General features: G+C 33.1%; 1 protein-coding gene across 4 annotated transcripts in view; it reads left to right on the forward strand.

Moving 5' to 3' along the window:
• Window positions 1-23,455, forward strand: part of LOC132910302 (protein eva-1) — a 319,015-nt gene that overhangs the window by 185,912 nt on the left and 109,648 nt on the right. For 3 of the 4 annotated variants that reach the window (XM_060965881.1, XM_060965884.1, XM_060965883.1), the window contains one exon: window positions 16,665-16,803. In XM_060965881.1, coding sequence (XP_060821864.1) covers window positions 16,665-16,803 — 139 coding nt within the window. The remainder of the gene's footprint in view (window positions 1-16,664; window positions 16,804-23,455) is intronic. The other variant, XM_060965882.1, reaches the window with a different exon arrangement.

Genomic DNA, 23,455 nt, shown 5'->3' on the forward strand with positions numbered 1-23,455 from the left:
CGATTTTAGGCTTCTAAAAGTTCAACAATATTTTTTAAGTGCTTTTATCAATGCCTTTGTTACATTCAATCGCCTGTTGAAACAAATACCAGAAGCTTTTTCAATAGAAGAAAGAAGAAAGAAATTAAAGGGTGAAATTTCGCTTGGTTCACTGATGATCCAATTTGTCCACCTAATTTGGGATTAATTCTTTCATTATCTACAGACAGTAGAACTATTTTATCTTCCAATTAACTATCCTTAGAAAAGATTTCTTTGTATTCTTAAAATTCTTTGTAAATTAACGTCTTCAAAAGTCAACGAAATAAATTTCTATCCTGTACAATGCACCGTTAACCGTTTTTGTACATTATCATTCGTTTTGTCGTGTTGCGGAAAGAGCGACATTTGAAACCGCATTTCCTCTTCCCTCTCGAATAAGTCGGTCGCTGGTACACTCGACGAAATAGCGGAGTGTCGTTTTCAGGTCAGTTGCCATTATCTTTTCGAACGTGGATTTTAAATGGCGGCCATCTCCTCGCGCCTCTTTCGTCCGCTTATTCGACCTGACTCCGCTCTGTTTCGCCCGCGACGAGACTCACGATTACCAGTGGATTCCCACGGAAAACGAGCCATGTCTCCCCCGTTTTCCACTTTCGACACCTAACCGACCGCTTTTTAGTCTTCCTCGATTTTCTTCGTGGATGGGACGAAACGGAAATTACACTTTTAGTCGTTTCATTTTCACTTCATTTCGACAAAAGAATTAATGACTGCCATTTAAAAAAAAAAGTAATAGTGTTATCGAAAGGATTCTCATTTTTGCGCAGGTTTTCGAAACAGAATAAATCGTGAAAAATATATCATATATCTCAACGTAGATTTTGATCTAACTCTAGTGTAGTTTTCTAGATTTCCATATTTCTGTATTTCTTTTAACAAGGCTTTTGTTACGACCGTTCGCGGAAAGACGCGATCGCGAGGAAAACGCGTCAGCGAGAGGCGTAAATTCTCGTTATGATTCGTATAATCGACGCCACGAATTAATCGTTCCCCTGTTTCGGTTAGGATAACAGAGGTAGTTCAATGAATTTAACACTGTATTAATAGGTTAATATAACTTGTATTTTTAACAATAAATTATATAATAATAAAAGGGTCACAAATTATTTAGCGATGAATACAATTAATGTGTTACAGACATTCGATTCGACTTTACGATATCTCTCAATGAATTCGTTAGATTAAGCGACTTTAATTTCAATCGTCAGATCTCTCGATGTCTGTCGTTTGAATCTTCAAATGAGACTGATTGCCCTTCGATCATTTCTTTGTCTTCTCGAGCAGACGACCCCCACTACGCTCGGATCACGCCACCATTTGCGCCTAGAATCACGTATGCCACCTTCTTTGTGTGCATGAAATAACGGACCGAAATCGACGTTTCTGGAACTCGCTGCTTGGTGACAACTATGCGCTCGTCGATACATTGTATATTTTCCGTCGGGCAGATAAGACGATCAATTTGCGACACTGTAGGAGCGCGAGCGACGATTAGAAATACGGCCTATACTAAGCCTCGTGGCATAACAGCTTTTATTTTTACGGGGAATATCACAAAACCGCATCGAATTTCTATATTTTGGTATTTTGACCTCAAAAATTGTGTAAAAGTCTTATATATTAAAGTTGAAAGTTATTCTTACACGCTTGCTAGATAACCCCAACATTTTGATTACTTCCATAAGAATTACAATAAATTTGATTTCTTGAGGTAACTTCTACTTCTTCAACAAAACATTCTGAAACGATATTGTCTAACTCGAAGGTTATTTTAGTTTTACAAAATGACATCGTTTATTTTAGATGGAAAATGTAAAATTTGTGTGGTTGTCCTGTTACAAGGATTAATTTGTACGTTAGTTTGCGCAACAGAGATTAGCAGGACGAAACGAAATGCTAGGTTTTGCAGTCACTTGCAAAATCCTATTGTGCTTCCGTGCAATTAACTGTAACGTAGAACGAACATCGCGAGAGGGTTTGTAACTGCATTCGATTTGCGATTCTGAGCGGAGTAAATTATATAGTGTATATTACTATCGAATATTTATTGGATATCTGTTAAAGTATAATGATTGTGTTAAATTAAAAAAAAATTCAAATTCCATTTTATTAATTTTCCAATTTTGTCATTAATTTATTTTAATTTTCCTTGGATCAGTAAAGAAAATAAATCCCATTTTCTATTAGAAAAAAAATTCCCTTTGTTTGACAAAGTAAATCATTTCAAAATTTTTTGTAAAAATATAGAGTTAAGGGATTCGTTAAATCATATAATTTCCTTTTCGTCTCAATACACACTACAGACGATAACTTATCGATAAAGTCACAATAGAAATTCGTACCGTGCTATCCAATGGTCAGGAAAGTCGTACAAGGATTTCGTATTTCACGTTTCCATTACTCTGGAAAGCAGCTATTGTGCGTGATCCTTATATGGTGCTGAAGAAACCAAATAAAATTGCTCTTTTTATTCGATCAATGATCTCACTCTTGATGGCGTTTCCAGTAAGATCTTGCGTCTTCTAATGAGTCTTCAATATCATAAAATAATTTCTTTCACTCATCTAAATCACTAATCATGTCAAATCAATACATTTCACTCTTGCCACGTAAAAATATTTCTTTCACATATTATCCATCATTTAACCATCATTTACATTTAGAGAGTACATCATTTTCATCTTCAATAAAATTCTTCTATTTTGATTTAAAATTATTTAAAAAAAATTATTATGACTAAAAAAAATATATATATGTAGTATCAGTAGAGGGAAGATACATTTTTATGTGACCAGCAGTTAATTAAATGATAACATGGAAAAGATATATTTTTACGTAGTCTGTTTGAAATATGTTAATTAACATTGTTATAACAACATGAAGTAATAAACCAGAAGGTTTATTATTCCAAATCTGAAATAGTCGTCTCTGTTAGAAAACTAAAGTTTGTTAGAAAAATTACTTTTTATTAATCATTAACGATAAAATGACATTTTCCGGAATTCTTTTATAAAGAAAATATAATGTTCTAAAATTTGAAATCGTTTTCTCGAAAAGAGTACATTTATCAATTTGGTCAATTAAAAATCTATAAAAGTATAACACGTTGTAGATACGCCCATTGTAGAAAAATTAATTCAATTTTTCATAAAACAACGTAACTCGAGTAAAATCTAAAAAGTTGGTGAAAACCTATAATTTCCCACCATCTAAAACCTTCCGGCGTTTTCTCAAAGAATATTGGCCGCCATACCGCGTAAGTATCAATTCGTACGATTATGCAGAGGAGTAGAGCATGGAAAACAATCTTTCTCTTTACTTTCAGAACCATGCACTTAGTATAATGTGATCACTTCGATAACGCAACGAAATATCATTCGAACTTATTTACGTTTTTCAACTGGAGTTTATCAGAAATGGAATATGAAAATGTCACACCGAACCGTGGAGGTTAGAAGAATAGCGGACAATCCTCGAATACGTGGCACCGGGCCAAATATGCTCGTTATTTTGATCGTCGCGATAATATTTATTATTGCGGAGTCAGGCAACTGCGGAAACATCATTTAGATTTACCGAACAGCTATCAATTCCTATTCGCCTGGCTTTTACCCTTTCTTTCTATTTGAATATACACCTTAGACGTTTTTTTTTCTGTGGAAAACGAGGCGATGGCGAATATTAAACGAAGAAGAGTGTCAACAACGGAAGATTACGATTGCAATTTTGCTGTCTTTAAAGCTCTAACGCGACTCCGCGATCTTTAAAAATTAAAACTTCCCAGTTCATCTTGTTATTCTCCTAACTTAACGAGGTTTTTTTGGAGTATTGTGCGTTAGCCAAAGGGAGAATGTGTTTCTTCCTTGTCTGTGTGATTTTTCCAGTGTTAACATTGCATTAATTCTATATAAATAATTAAATTATTGTTAGAGATGATAATTTGGTATAAATATAATTAAATTTCATTGTTAGACCGTGTATGTTTATTTAAATTTTTAATTTTCTTAACAGGAACTTAGATAAAGATTTTTTTACTCTTTGGATGTTATAAAAAGTACATTAGCTGGCATGTTTTGTATATATTTGCATATTATGTATATTCTACACATTGTAGCGCATTTAAATTTTTCATAAATGCATAAAAAGATGCAGTCTACCTGTCATGAAAGCCTTGAGCATTTTAAGAAAGTACTTTATGTGATCAAGCACAGTCGAAGTAGTCTTGAACAATTAATTAAAGTGACGAAAATGTTTGAACTGTATCCCGAAACGATATTTCGAAAAACGAGTAAACAATTCTTCATTTGCGGAGAATGCAATCCATCAGTATTTTCATCATCTAATTCTCCAATATTTCCGTACATTCGTACATTTTCATAAGGAAATACTGACTAAATCAACCGATTGTTCCACATACTACTATAAGTATTTTATTTTTAGTACTTTGCCAGTTTCCACTAAATTTAATATCCCTTCATTAAATCAGGATAATTCTGAACAACCCTTGCCTCTAATTAATTCATTAATCCTCTTGTCGATCTCTATAACAACCTTTGGCACGCTGTTTGCCCGATTTCTATAAGCGCTCTCGAGAAGTTTCGCGTATTTATCGACCAGAGTAAAGGAGATTTGGCAGACTTTCAAGATTTGAACGACGAAGTCACTCGATGATCGTGTAAGTCTACCTCTTAACCACTAATGACCAAAGTAAACTCTTTGCTCGACGTCGAAAGACGCGATTCTTTGACAGAAGATTGAAGGGGAAGTTGGAAGACGTCGACCTTTGAAACGCATTCGCCGATGCAAATTAGCTTCTTGACGCTCTTTAGAAAATCGTGTTAATTGGAAGACTGATTGTTGAGACCAGGGATTCAAGCGCGCAAAAATTAATTTCTAATGGTCGACTTCTTCTTATTATCTGTGATTCGCTGCAAAGGCTTTTGAAAAGTCGACTCCTGCTAGCTTCAAGTCCCGATTCCGTAGAAAATTTATCGAAGCAAAGAGAACTCCAAGGAACAACATATGAAACGTTTGAAAATTCAATCTTCAAGTTTGACAAGAGTACTGATGAATGGAATATGAGCCGAAGTTTTGTTCAGATTTTCTATGGAATATATATATATATATATATATATTCCATAGTCAGAGATAAGACGAATAATTTTATATATACATATTCGTATTTTTGCTTCTCTGACTGCAGTTAAATTTAGTGTGTGAATTTGGATGGTATTATATGCAAATGTAATTTCAAGAGATTCTTTAAATATTCCTAATAATTAAAGCCTGCATCTACGTTAGCTTCCTAAATTATTTGAATATTCACCATAGAAAACTTTTATGAATATATTATTGTAGGATTTTTTATTTATTTAGAAATATTAAAAGTTAGAGTTTCCAATGATTTCTATCCTATGTTAATTTTATTCGATTATATACGATCGATAGATCTATTTACAATGGATTAAACAGGAAACGATGGCTATTGAACGTGAACTAAATACTATTATAGTAATATGCTATAATTAAGACAACTAAATAATTAATTTACAACTCTCGTCACCACGGTTCCAATGCTCTCTTTCACGCGGACCATCCTCTTCGACAACGCTGACAACACTCTCCGACAACGCTGACCACACTGACTTCTCAACTAACGACTGCCCGTTAATTCGTCTTTTTCCCTTTAAGCATCGCTTTGTCTTTTCTCATAGTCCCACCACATACGTGTTCCGCAACCGTCCGCGGCCATGGTCACGTAGTTCTTTTTTTTCGCCTAACTATTCGACCGAAGGACCGACGACACATTGATGGGCCGCTCGGTCCATTGAAGTTTCCAGACCCTTTTGGCCTGTCGGCACTTAGGCTTCCTCGCAACATAGTTTATGGTTCACCCGATATTTCTTAGGCAATCTGTCCACGATACTACATTATTTTCGTAACATAAAACTTTTTCTCTAAATGTTAGTAGATACAATAATAGTCTAGTGTATACAATAACAAGCGAAATATCTATAATTTAATGAAGATCGATATTTGCCACTGAGAATTACTTACAGAAACCACTTGCATGATATTGACTCGTTCTCCCGGAAGTGTGAGAAAATCAACGATCGCCGACCACGTTTTCCATTTTGATCCCGGCAATAAGGGCGAACGTGTGCAGTAAACGTTACACCTTATCAGAAGCTGTCCGTTCGAACCCCATTTCATACAGGTTTCAAGCCGAAGGAAAAAAATAAAACTTTTACAGCCTTCATACGACCGCTTATTCGCATTATTCAGGCTTTATTGTATACGTAAAGGAAGGAGAAAAAAGAACTGTGGCTCGATTCGCGTGACCATAAAACCAACGGAATAAACTATAAAGACGAACGATTGGGTCGATGGCAATTCCGGAATCATACTTTCAAAAAACATACGCGTATTCAAGATCTTTCGTTGCCCCTTTCTCCATTATCTTTTCTTTTTTTTTTTTTTTTTACCTTCGACCTGTGATTTCCATGAAAACGTCGAATTCTCGATGGATTAAAAATTTGAATCGATCCCACCGCGTTTCGTCCGAAAATTTCAACGAAAGATTGAATTCCTTTTCGCTGGTCTTTCTCCTACCTCGAGCTGTGCTGTTCTTTTCATTCGGTTGAAATATAGCTCGCAGACCGCGCGATACAAATACGATCGTAAACCACGATGTAGGAAAGAGAATTCTCCAGAGTCTCACCGGTGTATGAACGGAATCGAAAATCTTCGACGAACGTCCTTCTCTTTTTCGCTTTATTCACTTCCCATTGATGGCTCATTCAAGAGAAGTACATCATTACTTGGATGATGCTAGGAAAACTGAGAGGGATATTTTAATAGAAATGTTTTAACTTTTTTAACATTTCTCTTGGAATTGAAATAAGATGATTTAAATAATCACACTTGAACTTATAGCAATTTTTATCTGTTCATAACTACATAAAACTGTATTATCAAATGCCGCACACAATGTAATTAATTTATCACTCTATCAATTCTTCTACGTGTGTCTCAAAGTTGGAATAATTTCGCCGCTTTCATTTAATGAAAGTGATCTCATTATGCGATAATGAGAGGTACACGTGATATCGGGTCGCATAATGAAACTTGTATGGCGTAATTTTGAACGATAATACATGCACCATACATCGTTTCAAAGTAGCAGACACGTTATTAATTTTTCGAACGTATCAAAGTATACCTTTTTAATTTCAACGATTTCGTGACTGTTGTAAATGTAAATATGTGTGTAATCAATTATTGCATACATATATTTTTCTAATTGGAGCCATATTTTAGGATTTTATAATTGTATAATCGATTGTATCAGTCGTCATCAAACACTAATTTCTGTTTAATAATACATAGTATTGCTAATGACATTGTTTGCTCATCACCGTAGTTGTCTTTAGAAATTCCATTACAATGCAATCAGCATACTGCAAAATTAACAGTCACACAAACGCGATTTCCGGTATGAATTACTGACAATATTTGAAAATAGATTTCCGACGTTGCGATATTTAACAAAACGATAAGCTTCGTTGCAGCATCAAATTTTGCCATCGAAATTTTTAGTCCTTTGTGCCAAAATAAATTCAGGTCAATGAAAGTAATAAATTTGAAACATTTAAAAATCTAAAAACTGTTTCATATTAAACTTCTACAAATAATTTAAACAAGAAGTCAATCGTGTTTGATATGTTTTGGTAAAATGATAATAAACCTCCTAAGTGTACCTCTCTTTAACGTGCTCACATTTATAAAAGATAAAAATTGTTTAAAAAAAATTCCAGAAACAAGAACCACGAGTTTCATGAAAATACAGCTCAGGAATTATTCTCTTCAATAATGCATATAATAATGAATTATTTATTATTAATGAATTATTACTTTTGGCCTTCCCGAGTGTGTTTTCTATCGACGCTTGCAAGAAGAATAAACGGATGGGTCTATTGATGCATTGTCACGAGTCGTATGACAGCTTGCGAATTTAGAACAGTTCGCCGATATACATCGATTTGGCAATTGTATACAAGCAGTCACAAGAGAAAGATATGCGTGTTATTAAAGGAAACGATATTTACGTTTCACTTTGCTCTTTTAAAAGAGCAAAATTTTACACCATTTTCCCAATGAGCAGAAACCAAGAATAGACAGATAAAATGGATTGCTATTCCATCTTACGCAATGATAAAGAAATTAATGGGATTAAAAACAAAACAAAAGACGAAAATATAAAAATAACATGTTCTACCCTGCTCATCTTACTTAGACTAGATTTTTTCTATTTCGACGTGCGATTATTCGAACGACAGGTACGTTCATCGTAACTGCGAGATGTATATTTTTCGAAACGTTCTTCTTTTTTATCGACTACGCGTATCGGGAGTTATTCCGTGGAGCGATGACTCGCGATCACGATAAATCGACGTATACGATCACGTGGAACACGATCCCAGTTTGTCGTTAAATTCCGATAACAAGTCCTAGTTTTTTCAGGCTTGAAATTGTCGGCTGATCGAAGTGTCTTGATAACCAGAAGCTCATGATATTGCAGATATCTCATGTGGCAAGTCGATGGATTTGTCTTTCCAGAAAAAAGAGAAAAATGAGGATATAAAGAGAAATGATGTTTTCGTAACTGCGACCTCGTTTATTCGATGTTGGAATTAATTGACTCGTATTTTCTCGGAAAAGAATGGACCTTAACGACCTTGTGCGTTGCGATTCGTTTGTTTTTGCTTAGACATTAATGGCCCCCTAATTTAACTCTATTACAACTTTTGGATCGGTTTGGTAAAACATCTTGGAATTGCAAACTTAAAACTAATTGAGCGATATAAGATTATAACAAAATAGTATAAAAAGTAGGGATGTTGAATGACTGAAATAGGGGTGGGAAGCATTATATTTTTAGGAGTCGATCTATTTCTCTCAAATATAATTTTATTAAATACTGGTGTTTATATTTAAGAATAGTTTAAGTTTGGAATATACGAATTTGGAATATATAATTTATATAATATAATCATAAATACTCTGTTAAACTTAACACGTATAACATTCCTTTCTGAATAATGTTTTCCTCAATACATTCACGACAGAATAGAATCTATTTAAATCTACTGTATTATTTGGTTCATTTTAGTTTCAATCTTGTCTTTTTGTTACTAAAACATATGCTTAAATTTGAACTTTGAAGTATTTTTGTTTCAGTTTTGAGTTAAAATATTTTATATTCATATATACTGTTTCATTAAAGCATAAAGTATTATAAATTTCTTTATTTGTTGAAACAAAATTAAGATACTAATTCTAGTAGCAAGGTTAATATATTTTAACGTGAATACAAATTATAGAAAATTGGAAACTAGAGAACCTATCAACTTTTCCTGGTTATGACAGTGACGCATCATCCTGCTAAATGATTCGTCGAGGCGACTCTAGCTAAATGGTTGAAATCCGCTTGAGTTATGCAAAGCCGATTATATAAAATTAATTGCTCTGGACAGTCATCCAATTTAGTCGTTGAGCTCAAATCTACACGATTTACAGATATTATTAGCGGCTGATTTATTTCATCTCAATCAGTGGGTTTTAAGTGTCCGGTATAATATTTAATAACGTTTCGTTGATAATATAATTAGTTTTAAGTATTAGCTAATTAGGATATTATTGTGCAATCGTGCTACTTTACTTCTGCCAAGAGTATTTAATTTAAATAATAATTTTCTCGTATATCGCATTAAATTCTGTGTAGATAATTTGTAATATTTCATAAATTGTAAATGTAATTCCATTCCATCCAATAACCGATACCTTTATCTTTTTCATGTATTTTTAGGTTTTGTATAAAAAATCCACAAAATTTTCATATATATTATTAAACGTACTGAAGTCGGGTTATCTTTGTTCTATTAAAATCGTATTATTTTCACAAGCCAAGCGCGATCAGCTATTCCAAACAGAAAACTTTCGCTAATCAAGCAATCTGTGTACTCTATCTCAATAACATGACCATTGTCAAATATTTTATCAGGTGGCTGTATTTCACTCCTCAAACACATTGGTTACATTTTAATCGTTAAATATATCGCGCAGTATTCTGATTTTCAAACAAGTCCCCATGGAAAGGACAGCTTTTCAGTATATTGAGCTCTACAACTTTACAATTTTAAAAGAACCAAAAATGTAATAAAAACACTGTGATTATTTATAAAGAAATTAGACTTAAACCGTTATAATATCTGCTAGATCAAAAATGCAATGTGGCCCTTGCGAACCAGAACAACGATTTTCGCCTAGTATCTGTGTCCCGTTGATTTCTATGATATCCTGTTTTCGGGACGGTAGAGGAGCGAAAGTATCGTTAACGGAGGAATTAATGGGCCACCGAATAAGCGTCAGAGCATGTAAGGCTACACGAGGGTGCGACGAAAAAGGAGAGACGTTTTTGGTTAGGGAAAGGAGTGAGTTAAATAGGTGAGCATCGATGTACAGCGGAAATCGATTTCTCCCGCGGGAGACTTTCTCATTCGTACGTGAAACACATAGAAACAGGTCGAGCCTGAAACCCCAATAATTAAATGCGTGCTAGCAAATATTCGATCTGTGAACTGAACGTACCGAGTCTTTCTCATCTTCCACTTTTTGTTTCATGTGTGACGAGTCAAATTGAATCGTGGTTAGATTTTTCAAAGGTATTTCTGGTATAATATTGATACCTCTTTGCAGTATAACATTTGTTGGATTCATACCTCGTTGGGATTGATTCATTCTGCACTTCATTCGCTTTTTCTTTTTAGGAATATGCGAGATTGCTTTCCGTGAGAATTTGAATGACACAATGAGTGCAATGAAATTGGACATGTGTCGAGATACAAAGTTTCGGCGTGAATTTTATTTGATGTATTGTTTTGACGATTCTATGTCAGGATTTGTGGTTTTAGTATGATATCGTTGATGTTGGTCCTTGGAAAGAACATATATAGAAGAAAATCGTGCAATACCGAGTACAGTACTGACTAAAATTAGTTCTGGTTTTTTTACCAGATATTCGCTCTTTTTTTAGTAAATGAATGAATGTAACAATTCCGTATAACATATTTCGGAGCCATGTTATTCATTTCATTGCTTTCACTATTCTGACATGTTAGAAGCATATGTCGATATTTCGAGTGGTAAAAGTTATTTTCTAAAGCTAGGTATTTTGTAGGTATAATATAGGTATAATAGGTAGGTAATATAAGTAGGTGTAATATATTTTTATCGAAAAAAAGTTAAAATATTCGGCAAACATGTGGATGTCTGCACTTTGAAAAAATATAAATAAATTTTAATAATTTGACCGCAAACAAATTTACCAGCAAATATTTAAATATAATATTGAATTTCTGTATTTTTTCGAGTATAAAAAGATTTTACACTATTTACAAATTTTACAATATCCTTTATCTCGTATAAATTATTTGTGGCACGAAGATGCTTACCTTAGAGTTTTCTATGAAAGCAGGATCTCAGGAATTTGAGACGACATCTTTTAGAAGCAATCTTAAAAGGAGGATAAACAAATTCCAAAAATCCCGGCAGTGAAAACTTTCCGATTATTTCTTTCGTTTACCTTTTATAAAACACACTTCAATTCATTATCTCTATCTATCTCACTCTATCTATATCTGACCATCATAACAATTGCAAATTAACAGAACGCCATTGTTTTACTCTGTACCGAAATTTAATACCACATCTGAAATTTTGAAAAATAAAAATAATAAAACCCTTGTATAAATCTTCCGTATATTCTTAATACAATATAACGATAACAAATAGAAACAGCCATACAGCGATGAAACAATGATGTGTTATGCAATGTTTTTGAACAACAATAGTTGTCAATCTAGAAAAATTAATAATCAATTTCCAAACTAGAAACGATGCTAGCCAGATAACGAGTGACCAAAAAGTACCACGATATTCAAAGGTACACATAGGTATATCCATACTCAGCGATTTTTTTATTATTTTTTCGTCTGACACAATTTCGGAGACAGTAATCGATTTCTCGGATTAATACTAGTGAAGCAATAATGCCAGTACCGTCAGAGCAACAAGATTGTTTGTCTTTAATATCCTGCGCATTTCGGTGAGACAGAATACGGATCTTTGGTATCCAAATACTGTGAGGTACGGAAATAAGCGTTTTACTGTTCAAAATTTTGCTTTTTACTACACGGATGATAAAAAAGATTTGAATGGTCGAAACGTGGAATATCATCCTGCCTATGGTTACTAGGCCACGTTTGTTCTATTAGGAAGGTAAATGTCTTTGATGGTAATTTAATAAAGAACGTTCGCGTATTGTTCTTTACAAAATTATACATACAATGTGAGATACAATGGTTAATTGTAGATTTAAGATAGAGCGTATAATATCGTCATAAGTCTTTTATGGTTCTTTTGTACAAGTGTCAGAAAATTTACTTATAGAAATTGTTTATTAGTGCTATTTGTTAGATTATGAATTTTTATGTAAATCCAAATTTGTATGAACATAACTAAAGAAAAGGAATAGATACAGATAGAAATTAAATAAATAAATATTATTAATATTTTATATTATAACAACTATTAATATTATAATCAATAATATAATATAAAAATATTATAAGAAATACTTATCCGGCAACGTAACTTATTGTTCAAACAGCCTCAAGCGTCATTTTTCAAAGTTCTTTCATTAACAAACAAAAAACTGCGATAGAATATCAACTATGGGCGTGACATCGAAGACGCGTTTGCCCTTTCTCTACTTCTTTGCCATTAATTCGCTTTTGTCGTGCTGCACTGTGTCATTTGACGATACGAAGGAGAGAGCACAGAGGGTTGGACACAGCGTAGAAAGGGAGAGCACAGGCTAACAAAGGTACAAAGAGGAAAACAGTCGAGTTGCATCGAGAACCAGGGTCGTGCACAATACAGTCTCAGAAGCGCTTTGATGTCTAGTCGAAATTAATGTGGCGTCCCCCTTTGGCCTGACGCGGTTATTGCAATTGCCGCGGCAAAACGAATGCAACCGGAGTAAAGCAAAAAAAAGTTCGCGCGATGGAAGAGAGAAAAATTGCAGGACTAACTAAGGTTTCCGCTGGTTCCAGTTATATTAAGATTGCCACTCAATTTTGCGCCAGTTACATACCCTCTCAAGTAACTCTCGATATTCGAAATTCATTTCCAATTTTAGAATTTTTATGGAATTTCTATTCCTACAAACGACATTGTGATTTTCACGAAGATCTTCACGATGAATGAAATTGGGATTACTGAAATGTGTAGGTAGATATTGTCTTTGTCCAAGAATATTTAGTAATAATTATTGATGTTCACCCTCGTTAAAAGATTTTAGAGTATTTGTTACTTTTAAATTTGCTTTATTTCTAAAATGGATATTAATAAGAAGATGATAAATAATTATAGAGATGAGGCAAATCATTGATTAATGACTAAAAATACTGTACCAAAGAACCGCATTATTTGTGAAATAATTGAACAACAATGTGCTGAAAGTAATATAAGATGAGAATTGTTGTAGTGTTAAATCCGATCTCTTAATCACTTTCGTATTTTCACGAAATTTTATTTTATTTTTTAATGAAAATTATGTGTTTGTTCGTCCAGTCGCGGGGAGACGAATCTCCGTTAGGAGCGTCAACGGGAGTCGTAAATTCCCGTTACGATCTAATGATCGACACCGCGAGCAGGGCGATCCCCTGATTTCAGTTACGACAATAGGGGTGGTTAATTGAAATAACTGTAGTCTCCAGTTATCTGTTTTTATTTATTTCGCCACTTTTCACAACACTTGGAACGTATATATAAATATGTTGAAATGGATATCGGTTAACGCGATGAATCCCGATATCGTATGAAACTATTAGACTAACTTGCCGAATGAATGCAAGAACCGTCCGAAGTATGTTGACGCGAAGAATCGAATGTCTCGTTCGCGTGAATTGAAGTTACTACTTAGTGCCTCGGTGGCTAGAATTATACTTGAATGACTTGCCGAATGTTAGATTGCGACTTTACGATACTTCTCAATGAGTTCGTTGGACCGAGCGATCGTGGTAGACGTGTTGATTGAATTGACGACGGAGATGAACTGACTTGATCGTGACGATGCTGTGTCGGAGGTGAGCTAAGGATGGGTGTGTCTAACGCACGGAGTCATCTGATTTGTTGATGACAGTTTTTGGTTGGAGAAGTGAGGGTAATAGAAATTGTTTCTATTGGTTAGTAAGACTATCGATGGACTAGGAAGGGTATTAGCCACCTTCGATGGAAAGTTGGGAGTAGGAGGCATCGCACGTGTGAACACTTAGCGTTCACGTGTTTTCCAGATGCTAACCAAAAACCTTGGAAAACGCTTTCGCGGAAAAGCCCTTGTTTGCAATGAAAGACTTTCGCCAGATTTTTCTGTGATTTATAGTCGGGCTGCGAGTGTTTTCAAGAGTACGCGATAAGGATGTGCGGACATCTGGCTGCCATCCGTCCGCGATGTGAGGTCCGGCCCAGGTAGAGAGTCGGGCGACGTAACATTATGATTGAACTACTTTTCCATATTTTTCCATTTCTTTTCTATATAGAACAGATATGTAATTTACTCAATTATTTTATATGATTTTATGAATCATCAGATTTTTTCGAATAACATTTTTTAAAGTACTAGTTGCTCCTTTCATGATTAATCCTTTTACGACTATGATCCGATATATACAAATTCGAAAAAAGAGGATCGTGGTGGATTAAAGCTTATACGTGTGTCGGACTAGTATTATTGAATATTTTTTCATGTTTCTGACTACAACATTGCAATAGTAGAATATAGGATCGATACTGCACCTATTGGAAGCGAAAGGGATTTAGTCCAAGGCAATATCTACTGCAGAAAATATTTAAAACCGATAGGATTAATTTTAAATAAAATAGAAAAAGAAATGCGTCTATTCATTTTTATTTAGAAATAAAAAAAAGAACATTAATATGAAGCTGGTATAGAAGTGACGTTCTATTTTGTATTAATAAAATTTTCTGTTATTTTATGTTATCGAGAACTTTTTCGTTGAAATCAATATATGTATATATTTTTATATTTTTTTAACCAGTTGTATTTGACTCTTTTCGCTGATCCTACATCAAGCTTGACAACTGTGCAATGGTCAATGACAGAAGCTGAATCAGCGGATTTTTACTATCACTACCAGCGACATACGCATTTTCAAGAAACAAAAAGTAGGTCGCTGAGATCCTGAGAATTTCAGATGTCATTGAGTTTTCCTTACATCTTAAACGCTGCACTTTAGAGCTATATATGTAGGAAACAGGTTTGCATATGGTTTTGAAATGAAACGTTGTCGAAAGCATATTCATTTTTATTGTCAAAATAGTTTGCATAAAAAACCTAAAAGTTCCTTTTTTGATGTAAGTCTTCACTCTAGACATATTAACAATTCCAACGCAAAGATATAACAACAAGAACAATTAATAACAGAAATTGTCAGTTAGAACAGTTTTACACATTTTGCAATCCACTCCATTGTTAACTTCGCGTTCGAATTTATCGCATATAATGAGCAGAAAATTAATTCACCGTATAAGTATAATTAACCAGAGGAAATTTTCACGATTATTTATTATGAATTTTACTCGATTCCAATACAGTAAAATATCATTCGTTATGCTTTTCTACGTAGTAGAGTTGAATAAATTCGAGAAACAAATTAATCATTAACTTAATGGATACAAGATTGGAACGTATTGCTGTTAATATCGCCCAAGTAAATTGGTTGCGTATGCATACGTGCTCCCGTTTATTGGGAGAGCGTGTTTGCGTTATTTGGTGCCTCGTTACAAAATATGTAATCACACAGCAGTAAATTACACATTTTGGGTAGAACTCTGTTGATACTGTGACATTACATGTTCTCGTGGTCCTAAACTACTGCACTGTATACATGTCAGAGTGCATGATCTGCTTGCGAGCGACACGTACAAAGCATCAAAGGATCGTATAACTGTCAGAACGATTCTACGAAGTAAAAGTAATACAGGATATCAGAGAAATTGATTCTGAAATTCATACTTTCAGCTGAATTTCGTGACATTTGATTATTATGTAATGTATGTAGAACTGGGAATGCTTCTAACATAATGTTGAGCTAAATTATGTACTAATTTCTGAATTTTTTATTTAAAATCGTCTTAATTTTCCGATGTTGATATTTACAATAAAATACTTTAGAAAGGTAAATTTATGCCTAATATAGTAATAAAAAATTATTTTAAAAAAATAAGAATACTATACATTTAAGAGTTAAGCTATTTCTTTAAATTTGATGATGCTTATCTTTATATTTAAGAATAATTTAAGGTAATAGTACATAAATTTAAAATAAACAGTTTACCTGATAAAATTACCAACAATACTCTGTTGAATATATTATATAAAACGTTCCTTCTTGAAATTACTGTGTTGTAATTTTCTTAGATTATAACCAAATCTAGCATTATCGTAAAGTGAGCGGGTCGTCTGAATGACGCGTTAGTACTCACTGTTGCAGACGGTCGTGGATGTTTGTCACAAGAAGAGGCAATGCAAGTTCAACACCAGTCCGAGAACTTTTCAGGGTGATCCGTGTCCTGGATTGCCCAAATACATCGAAGTCGCCTACCAATGCCGTCCTTGTAAGTAATCATGTTTTCCTCCTTATTCTTTTTTTTCTGTTTGACATACTCTGAAAACTGTCCGTATCTATGTTGAGATTATTTCTCAATGGTAGTATATACTCGTGAAGTGAATTTTTAAATACACATTTTGATGAAACATATGATAAATTAGCAGAACCAAAATGTGTTACATCCACTCGGTGCAAAACTTTCTTCTTTTATGATGGCGAAGCTTTGAACTAAAATAAAATTGCTAAACGTGTATACTAAGAATATATCATAGATTTTATTAACACACTAATAGTTTGTATGATATTTCATTAGAGAATGTATAGCTCGCATAGAGAAGTAACGAGTTTAAGTAGAAACAATCAGTATTGGTCAGACAATCTGCCAATTGTACATTGAACCTCTTGATATCAGCAGAAAAGAAAATTTTCAGAATAATTACTCAGAAAACAATTAATATTTTAATGTTCAATGTTAAATTACATGTAGAAATTTCAAATATTTAAAATAACATCGTGTACCAGCTGAAAAAAATTGCTTGTATAGATGTTATTCTTTAAAATCATTCTTTAGTGATATTTGAACTGTCAAATATTATATCCCACATCATTTTTTGCTACTTCAGAATGACTTTCATGTTTGGAATTGAGTTCTTGAACAGAGTATTTCTTGTGTCTCTTGTATAGTATCTCTTCTCAAAGTAATATGGTCCCTGTATATCTTCCAGATAAAATTGAAAGGTATATCATTATTATCGTGTAACGTTTTGTCAAGAAACGTATAAAATCTTTGATGTAAGATGTATAACCGATGCCTTTAAATTTATGCACATGCTACTTATTTTGCCTAGAAAGTGTACTCAGTACACCCTCGATGCACCTTCGATGCAGTGTAATGCACGCGTCTCACAAAGGATTCAGTGCGCGAAGAAACACTGTCTAGACACATTGTTATTGTAGAAAGCATGGGAATAATTCGACAGGCTTGAAATTCAGAACATAAATGTAACCGTGTGCGAATAGTGAAGTATTATTTACATGAAGTATGCCGTGGAAACGTTCAACTAGATATACTTTCATTTTCCTTTAGCTTTGGGGGTCATGTAACGAAAGTATCATTAACGCGCTTTTTCATCTTTTGAAAACTCGAGATCTCTTTAAGCTTTAATTGCTCATTTCATCTTTCCTTCTATCCATGTTACATAAATTGATTTTTTTAAAGTTAATTTTCTGAAGTACTGAGAATGATATTGACGATCAGGTAAGTGACACTCATTTCAAAGATGATGGATAATAAAGAGAATTTAAATGGTCTACAGTATCTATCATTATAAGCTTGCAGATTATCATTATAATCATTATATCCTTCGCAGTACGCTTTTACAAATTACATATCTATCATTAGATGCTTGAAATGCTTAGTATACGAGACAAACTCAAAGAATATTTTATGTGCTTCATTTTAATAATAGAGAATGAGAATATTTCTGAATGCATACAATAGATTTACAGCATAAATGATTACACAGTATAAGTAGAAATTAAATAAGCTATTATATAAACTTTATTGCTTGCCGTTTGTTATATACGTACATGTGTATATCACATCGTTCATGTACATATATACATTGCATGAGATGTATGTTTTAGAATCTACTTAAAATTTTAAAAAGCACTATTCTTAATTTACAAGACTCGTTAATTGAGATATTCTTAACATACAGGAAAGTGTGCAGAAAAGTAATCGAACTGATGACGAATGTAATATAAAAAAGCAATTGTAAGAATGGTCAAGAAGCATTTGCGCGAACGTAACGCGAGGTCCGTTTTCGAGAAGAGGTCGTTTCTCCTCGTAGCACTTGTCGATGCCGTTTTTATGTCGGCACATCGGACATTAGCCCAGTTGAACGTGAAAAGCATGGATATCGATGTAGCTTTGGCAAGATTCTTTGCCCGCGTTACAAAAAATGGTGGGAAATGTCGAAAATTTTTCGCTCGTAGTTCTTTTGATGAACGTCGTTTGGATCGTGGTTTGTCTTGAAAGATATACTCGTAAACGTAACAAGATAGTAAACTTCTTTGCCAATTTTTTCTGCAGCTACATTAAAAAGAAGTTAAAATATTATTTGGCAAAATATGATAATAGAAAAGATACAAATATAATATATATAATAAAAAATAAACATATAATATTTATATTTAATTATATCTAAAAATGAGGAAATAATTTTTGCACAATTATTAGATGCAAAATTATTGTGGTAGAAATTTTTGCTTTAATCGAAAAAATTAAATATAATTGCTGAAAATTTCTTTTTTACTTCCATTTATTTTTGTTTCACCGAGTAGCAATTCGTTATTTATAGTTATATTTTTAACAATTTATGGATATGTTACGCTATGAATGTATTAAATATTAGTAATATAGTAAATGTGAATATATAAAAAAAAAAAAAAAAAAATAAAAATAAACGAAAAATGTGAATATATTTATTAGTAAAATAATCATTTTTAAATTCAATCGATACTTTTATTCAAATTTTACATAATTATATATATGAACTATCTGTATATAGTACATATATATCTTTATTAAATTTTACGATTTCATTGTCACATTGTATTAAATTATATTACGTAATATGCAATCCTGCATCATTATATCCCATTCGTAAAGATTCTATTTTAAACAGAATTTACGATTATCGAACTAAATCCCGTTGTTTATTTTTCTTTTAAAATATGAGTTCATCTAGCGCGGTAAGGGTGGCAATATCACATAAATACACGCAAATCCCACAATATACTCCCGATATTATGAAGTTACGCTTTTCACGATGCCGGCGACAATTCAACATTCCGTAGCTGCTGAATTAAAAGATACATTTGCTTTTTTGCTCCGCGGATCATGAAAAGGCAATTCCTTTTATGTTCCTTTTATGATTATGTATACTTAGACGCGCGAAAGCATGTATACGTTTCAAGAATTATAGGAATTTAATGCGTCTTACATCAAATGATTTTATTTTTCATGATTATATTCGAATAAAATGAAACGCTTCATAAAGACAGTTTTCTGACAATTTGGAGCTGTGCTGCATCTGCATACAAATTTTTCTGTTTTAATTAAATATGCATTAGTTTCCAATAAACTTTCTTTTGAAATATTAAAATATTTGATCATCTCTCTTGCTATATATTAATTTTATGCGATGATAACAAATTTCAAGTTTCATTATACATATGCATATCTTGCTGTTCGATATTGATATTTTGTAAAATATAAAAGATTGGGTGGAAGTTACATACATATAACATAAAGAAAATAATGTATCATTATTATAATACACAATACGAAATTTATCTTCATAATACTATTGCAAAATGGGTAAATTTTATGATGTTTTTTGGATGTTTTCTGAATGGTTATAAAATTATATTTTGATAATATTACGAATTTACATGGTATGATTGGTCTGAGGAGATATGAGAATTTTAGGGAACACGTAGGTTATTAGAGGTTGTAGAATTTTGTATGGTACGCAGTTTATTGAATTTCCCCTTTCGGAACTGAATAACTCGCATCATCTTTATTAAATTGCATGGAATTTTGAAATACTGAAAGTAATAGATCAGCATTCGCAGTTTTACATGTCAGTTCCAACACGGTTATTTCTTATCTAAGATTTTGAACAATTTCAATATTTTTTATGAATATGATAATAGCTGAATCCTTCGAGTAATATTTATAAATATTGGAAAGTTTATCAATTTGATTATTATATTTCTTTTATCTTAATTAAAATTCTCTTGCAATTGCTGTTTCAAATTACTATAATTAACCTAAAGGATATTGCAATTTTACTCCCTTTTAATCAGTTTCACGATACAAAACTAGTTCAATGATAATAAAAAAAAAAACATCAACATCTGATATTTAGACTGAACTCAACTTTTTCATCAGAATTTTCCTCGACCCTGGTAACTAGATTTTGTTTTAATCGTAAACCTCTTAGTATTAAATGCTATTAAAGGCAAATTAATTTTAATTAGACCGATTCTAGTAACTGCAAACATGACCATGATGAAGATTTATCGAGGTATTAAAATACGGATCAAAATATCGGTACATAAATTATTAAGTTTAAAATTAACAAATTCATTTTTATGTCTATTGCTTTCCGTTAAATTTTAATCAAAATCGCAATTCACTGCATCCAACAAAAGAAGAACTCAATTTCCATATTTTAAAATCACACCTGTCCGATAAAAGAATATATTCAATTCCGATATCTCAGAATTACATATCTCTCATCAACATTTATTAAAATTCCTTTTCCTTCCACTACTACGACCTCGTTTTAATCAAAAATCCTAAGTCACCACGATGGCCAACGAGCAGGAAACGCAGACCATTCGGATGTGGCGCGTTAACACAGTAAATAACAAGGTGAGCGTAGTAGGTGAATACCGACGTCCATGGAGCGTGAAACACGGAACGGAAAGAATTAGTGCGTCCTGCGGCAAAAATTACTTGGAGCTTGTTACTGCAACAGGTTGTCGCCGTATTGTGGATGCACGGATCCGTATGGTCACATTCCTACACCGTTAATATACATACTTTACGGGGCCGTGTAATAAACATGCCGCCCTATTTTACGTTCTCACCACGTGGTACCCTAATATTTCATTTTCCTGGTCCTTCTGCTTCCGTGCTAAGACTAGTGGCTTTCATCACGTACGACGCGCAAGTATATTTTGGTGATTATCAAGGAATTAAATATTGCAGATGTTGTGTCATTTATAAAGACGAAGGATTATCAAACGCTTGACTGTCTGAATTTTGTTCATTATCACATAGGTACATATAAACTCATAGATTATTTGATTATTAAATTCTATTTATTGTGTAAGTCACTGTATCGTAAAAATTAATTGAGTGCAATTATTTTGCTCAATGATGCATGCCCATTTGTCAGAGATTTCTACAATTGAAGTTAGTCAACTGTTAAAACCTTCGTTATGCTAAATTTTCCGTTAAATTGTTACAGTGAAATAAAAATTCCGATTCCTCTTGGAGATATAAGCGGTTTGAAGTTAAGAGCTAATTGCTATGAGTAGTGATTAGCGCTGCTTAGTGCTGTGTCCTTAGGAAGGACTAAAGTCAACATTTATCAACGAAACATGGTTTCACAGAGTTTCTTTAGCTAGCTATTCGTATCCTTTACAAAGTGATGTTAAGTTTCGTGTATTTTAGAGTTTATGATATTATATGCATGTTTTCCAAATATTTGCACAAATAAGTGTTTCAAAAATTAATCTAACCTAAACTTTTACTTTTACCTAAGTACATGATTAATTCCGAATTTCTCAAAAAGCAAATAACTTAGAGGTTCGTTACCCCTATTGAAACTTACAATAAGTATTCTACTGTAAGTGAATTATATGTATTCAATGCATTCTTACATTTTCAAAATTTGAATAATAATTACTATAATCACTTTCCGTCACTCTTTAACGTATAAAGTTGATGAATGTGGCTTCTGACTGCCTCAAATAACGTTAGATCAGTTCTTTTCTATTTTATACCTAGCGTGTTACATTATATGCTGGGTGGCTATCAGTATTGTACAGTGGCTGTCGATTGTGACAAATGTCGATAGTGACGTTGCCGCTTGGTGGATAGACACGCATTACATCATATTGTCCGTTCCATGTAATACAGGAAGCGATATCTTGGCGTATACGCGTCTATGCAGCGACGTTCAGTGGACAAACGGCCTCCGCTGAACGGTTCTCGATCGATCGTCATGGACGTCTTAAGTGCCACTCGAACCATGATGCCCAACTAATAGAATTCAGAGGAATTCGAAAGTAGAGAGACATTTAAGACACGTCCAGGAATTTTCTTAGGTGGAATTTTAATTTACATGAGGAATTTTGCTCTTCGATGAAATCGGGATTTCCATCTGGTTTTGATTTGACAGTCTCGTTTTTCGGTCTGATCTTGGTTTTGATAGGAGGATTCAATTGGCCCTGGATTAGCTATGAAATATGTACAAATATTTCGTTTTTGTGAATAAATTTAAAGATGTTTGACAGTATTCCAATTCTGTCGTTGTTTCTTTAAAAATTAGTACATATCTGATATATGTGTGCATGTCAAAGAAATACAATAAGAGAATAAAATTTCATAAATTGTACACACGATTCAAATAAAATAAAATAAAATTTTATTTATCGTTACGCCCTAAGAAACTTTTAGTTTCTTTATCAAATCAGTTTGTCAGCGAAGATAGATTAAATAATGGTTAAACGATAATTAGTATCCAAATACTTAAATAAGAATACAGATATGTACGTACTCCTATACATTAATTATCTAAAACTTCGTTAAAATAACTTCTTTAGGGAGATCATGCAACGGTTGCAAAAGCTCGTTGTAACTTCCGCCGTAGCTCGAAGGTAAACAAATCCTTTGTTTATAGTTAATGGTTTCGTTAGAGCAGTTCCAAGCAATAATATTCCTAAATACGTTATGTGTGTAATATTATCGCCAGCATACTTAGCCAGCGTACTGGTGACATCCGTGTACTAAAACAATTAAATCGTTTCAAAGGACGTTCAACTGTGCCACCTACATTAATCAAACAGTGCTAAGG

Source organism: Bombus pascuorum, chromosome 9 (genome assembly GCF_905332965.1).
Source record: "Bombus pascuorum chromosome 9, iyBomPasc1.1, whole genome shotgun sequence".
In the NCBI taxonomy this organism is placed as follows: Eukaryota; Metazoa; Arthropoda; class Insecta; order Hymenoptera; family Apidae; genus Bombus; species Bombus pascuorum.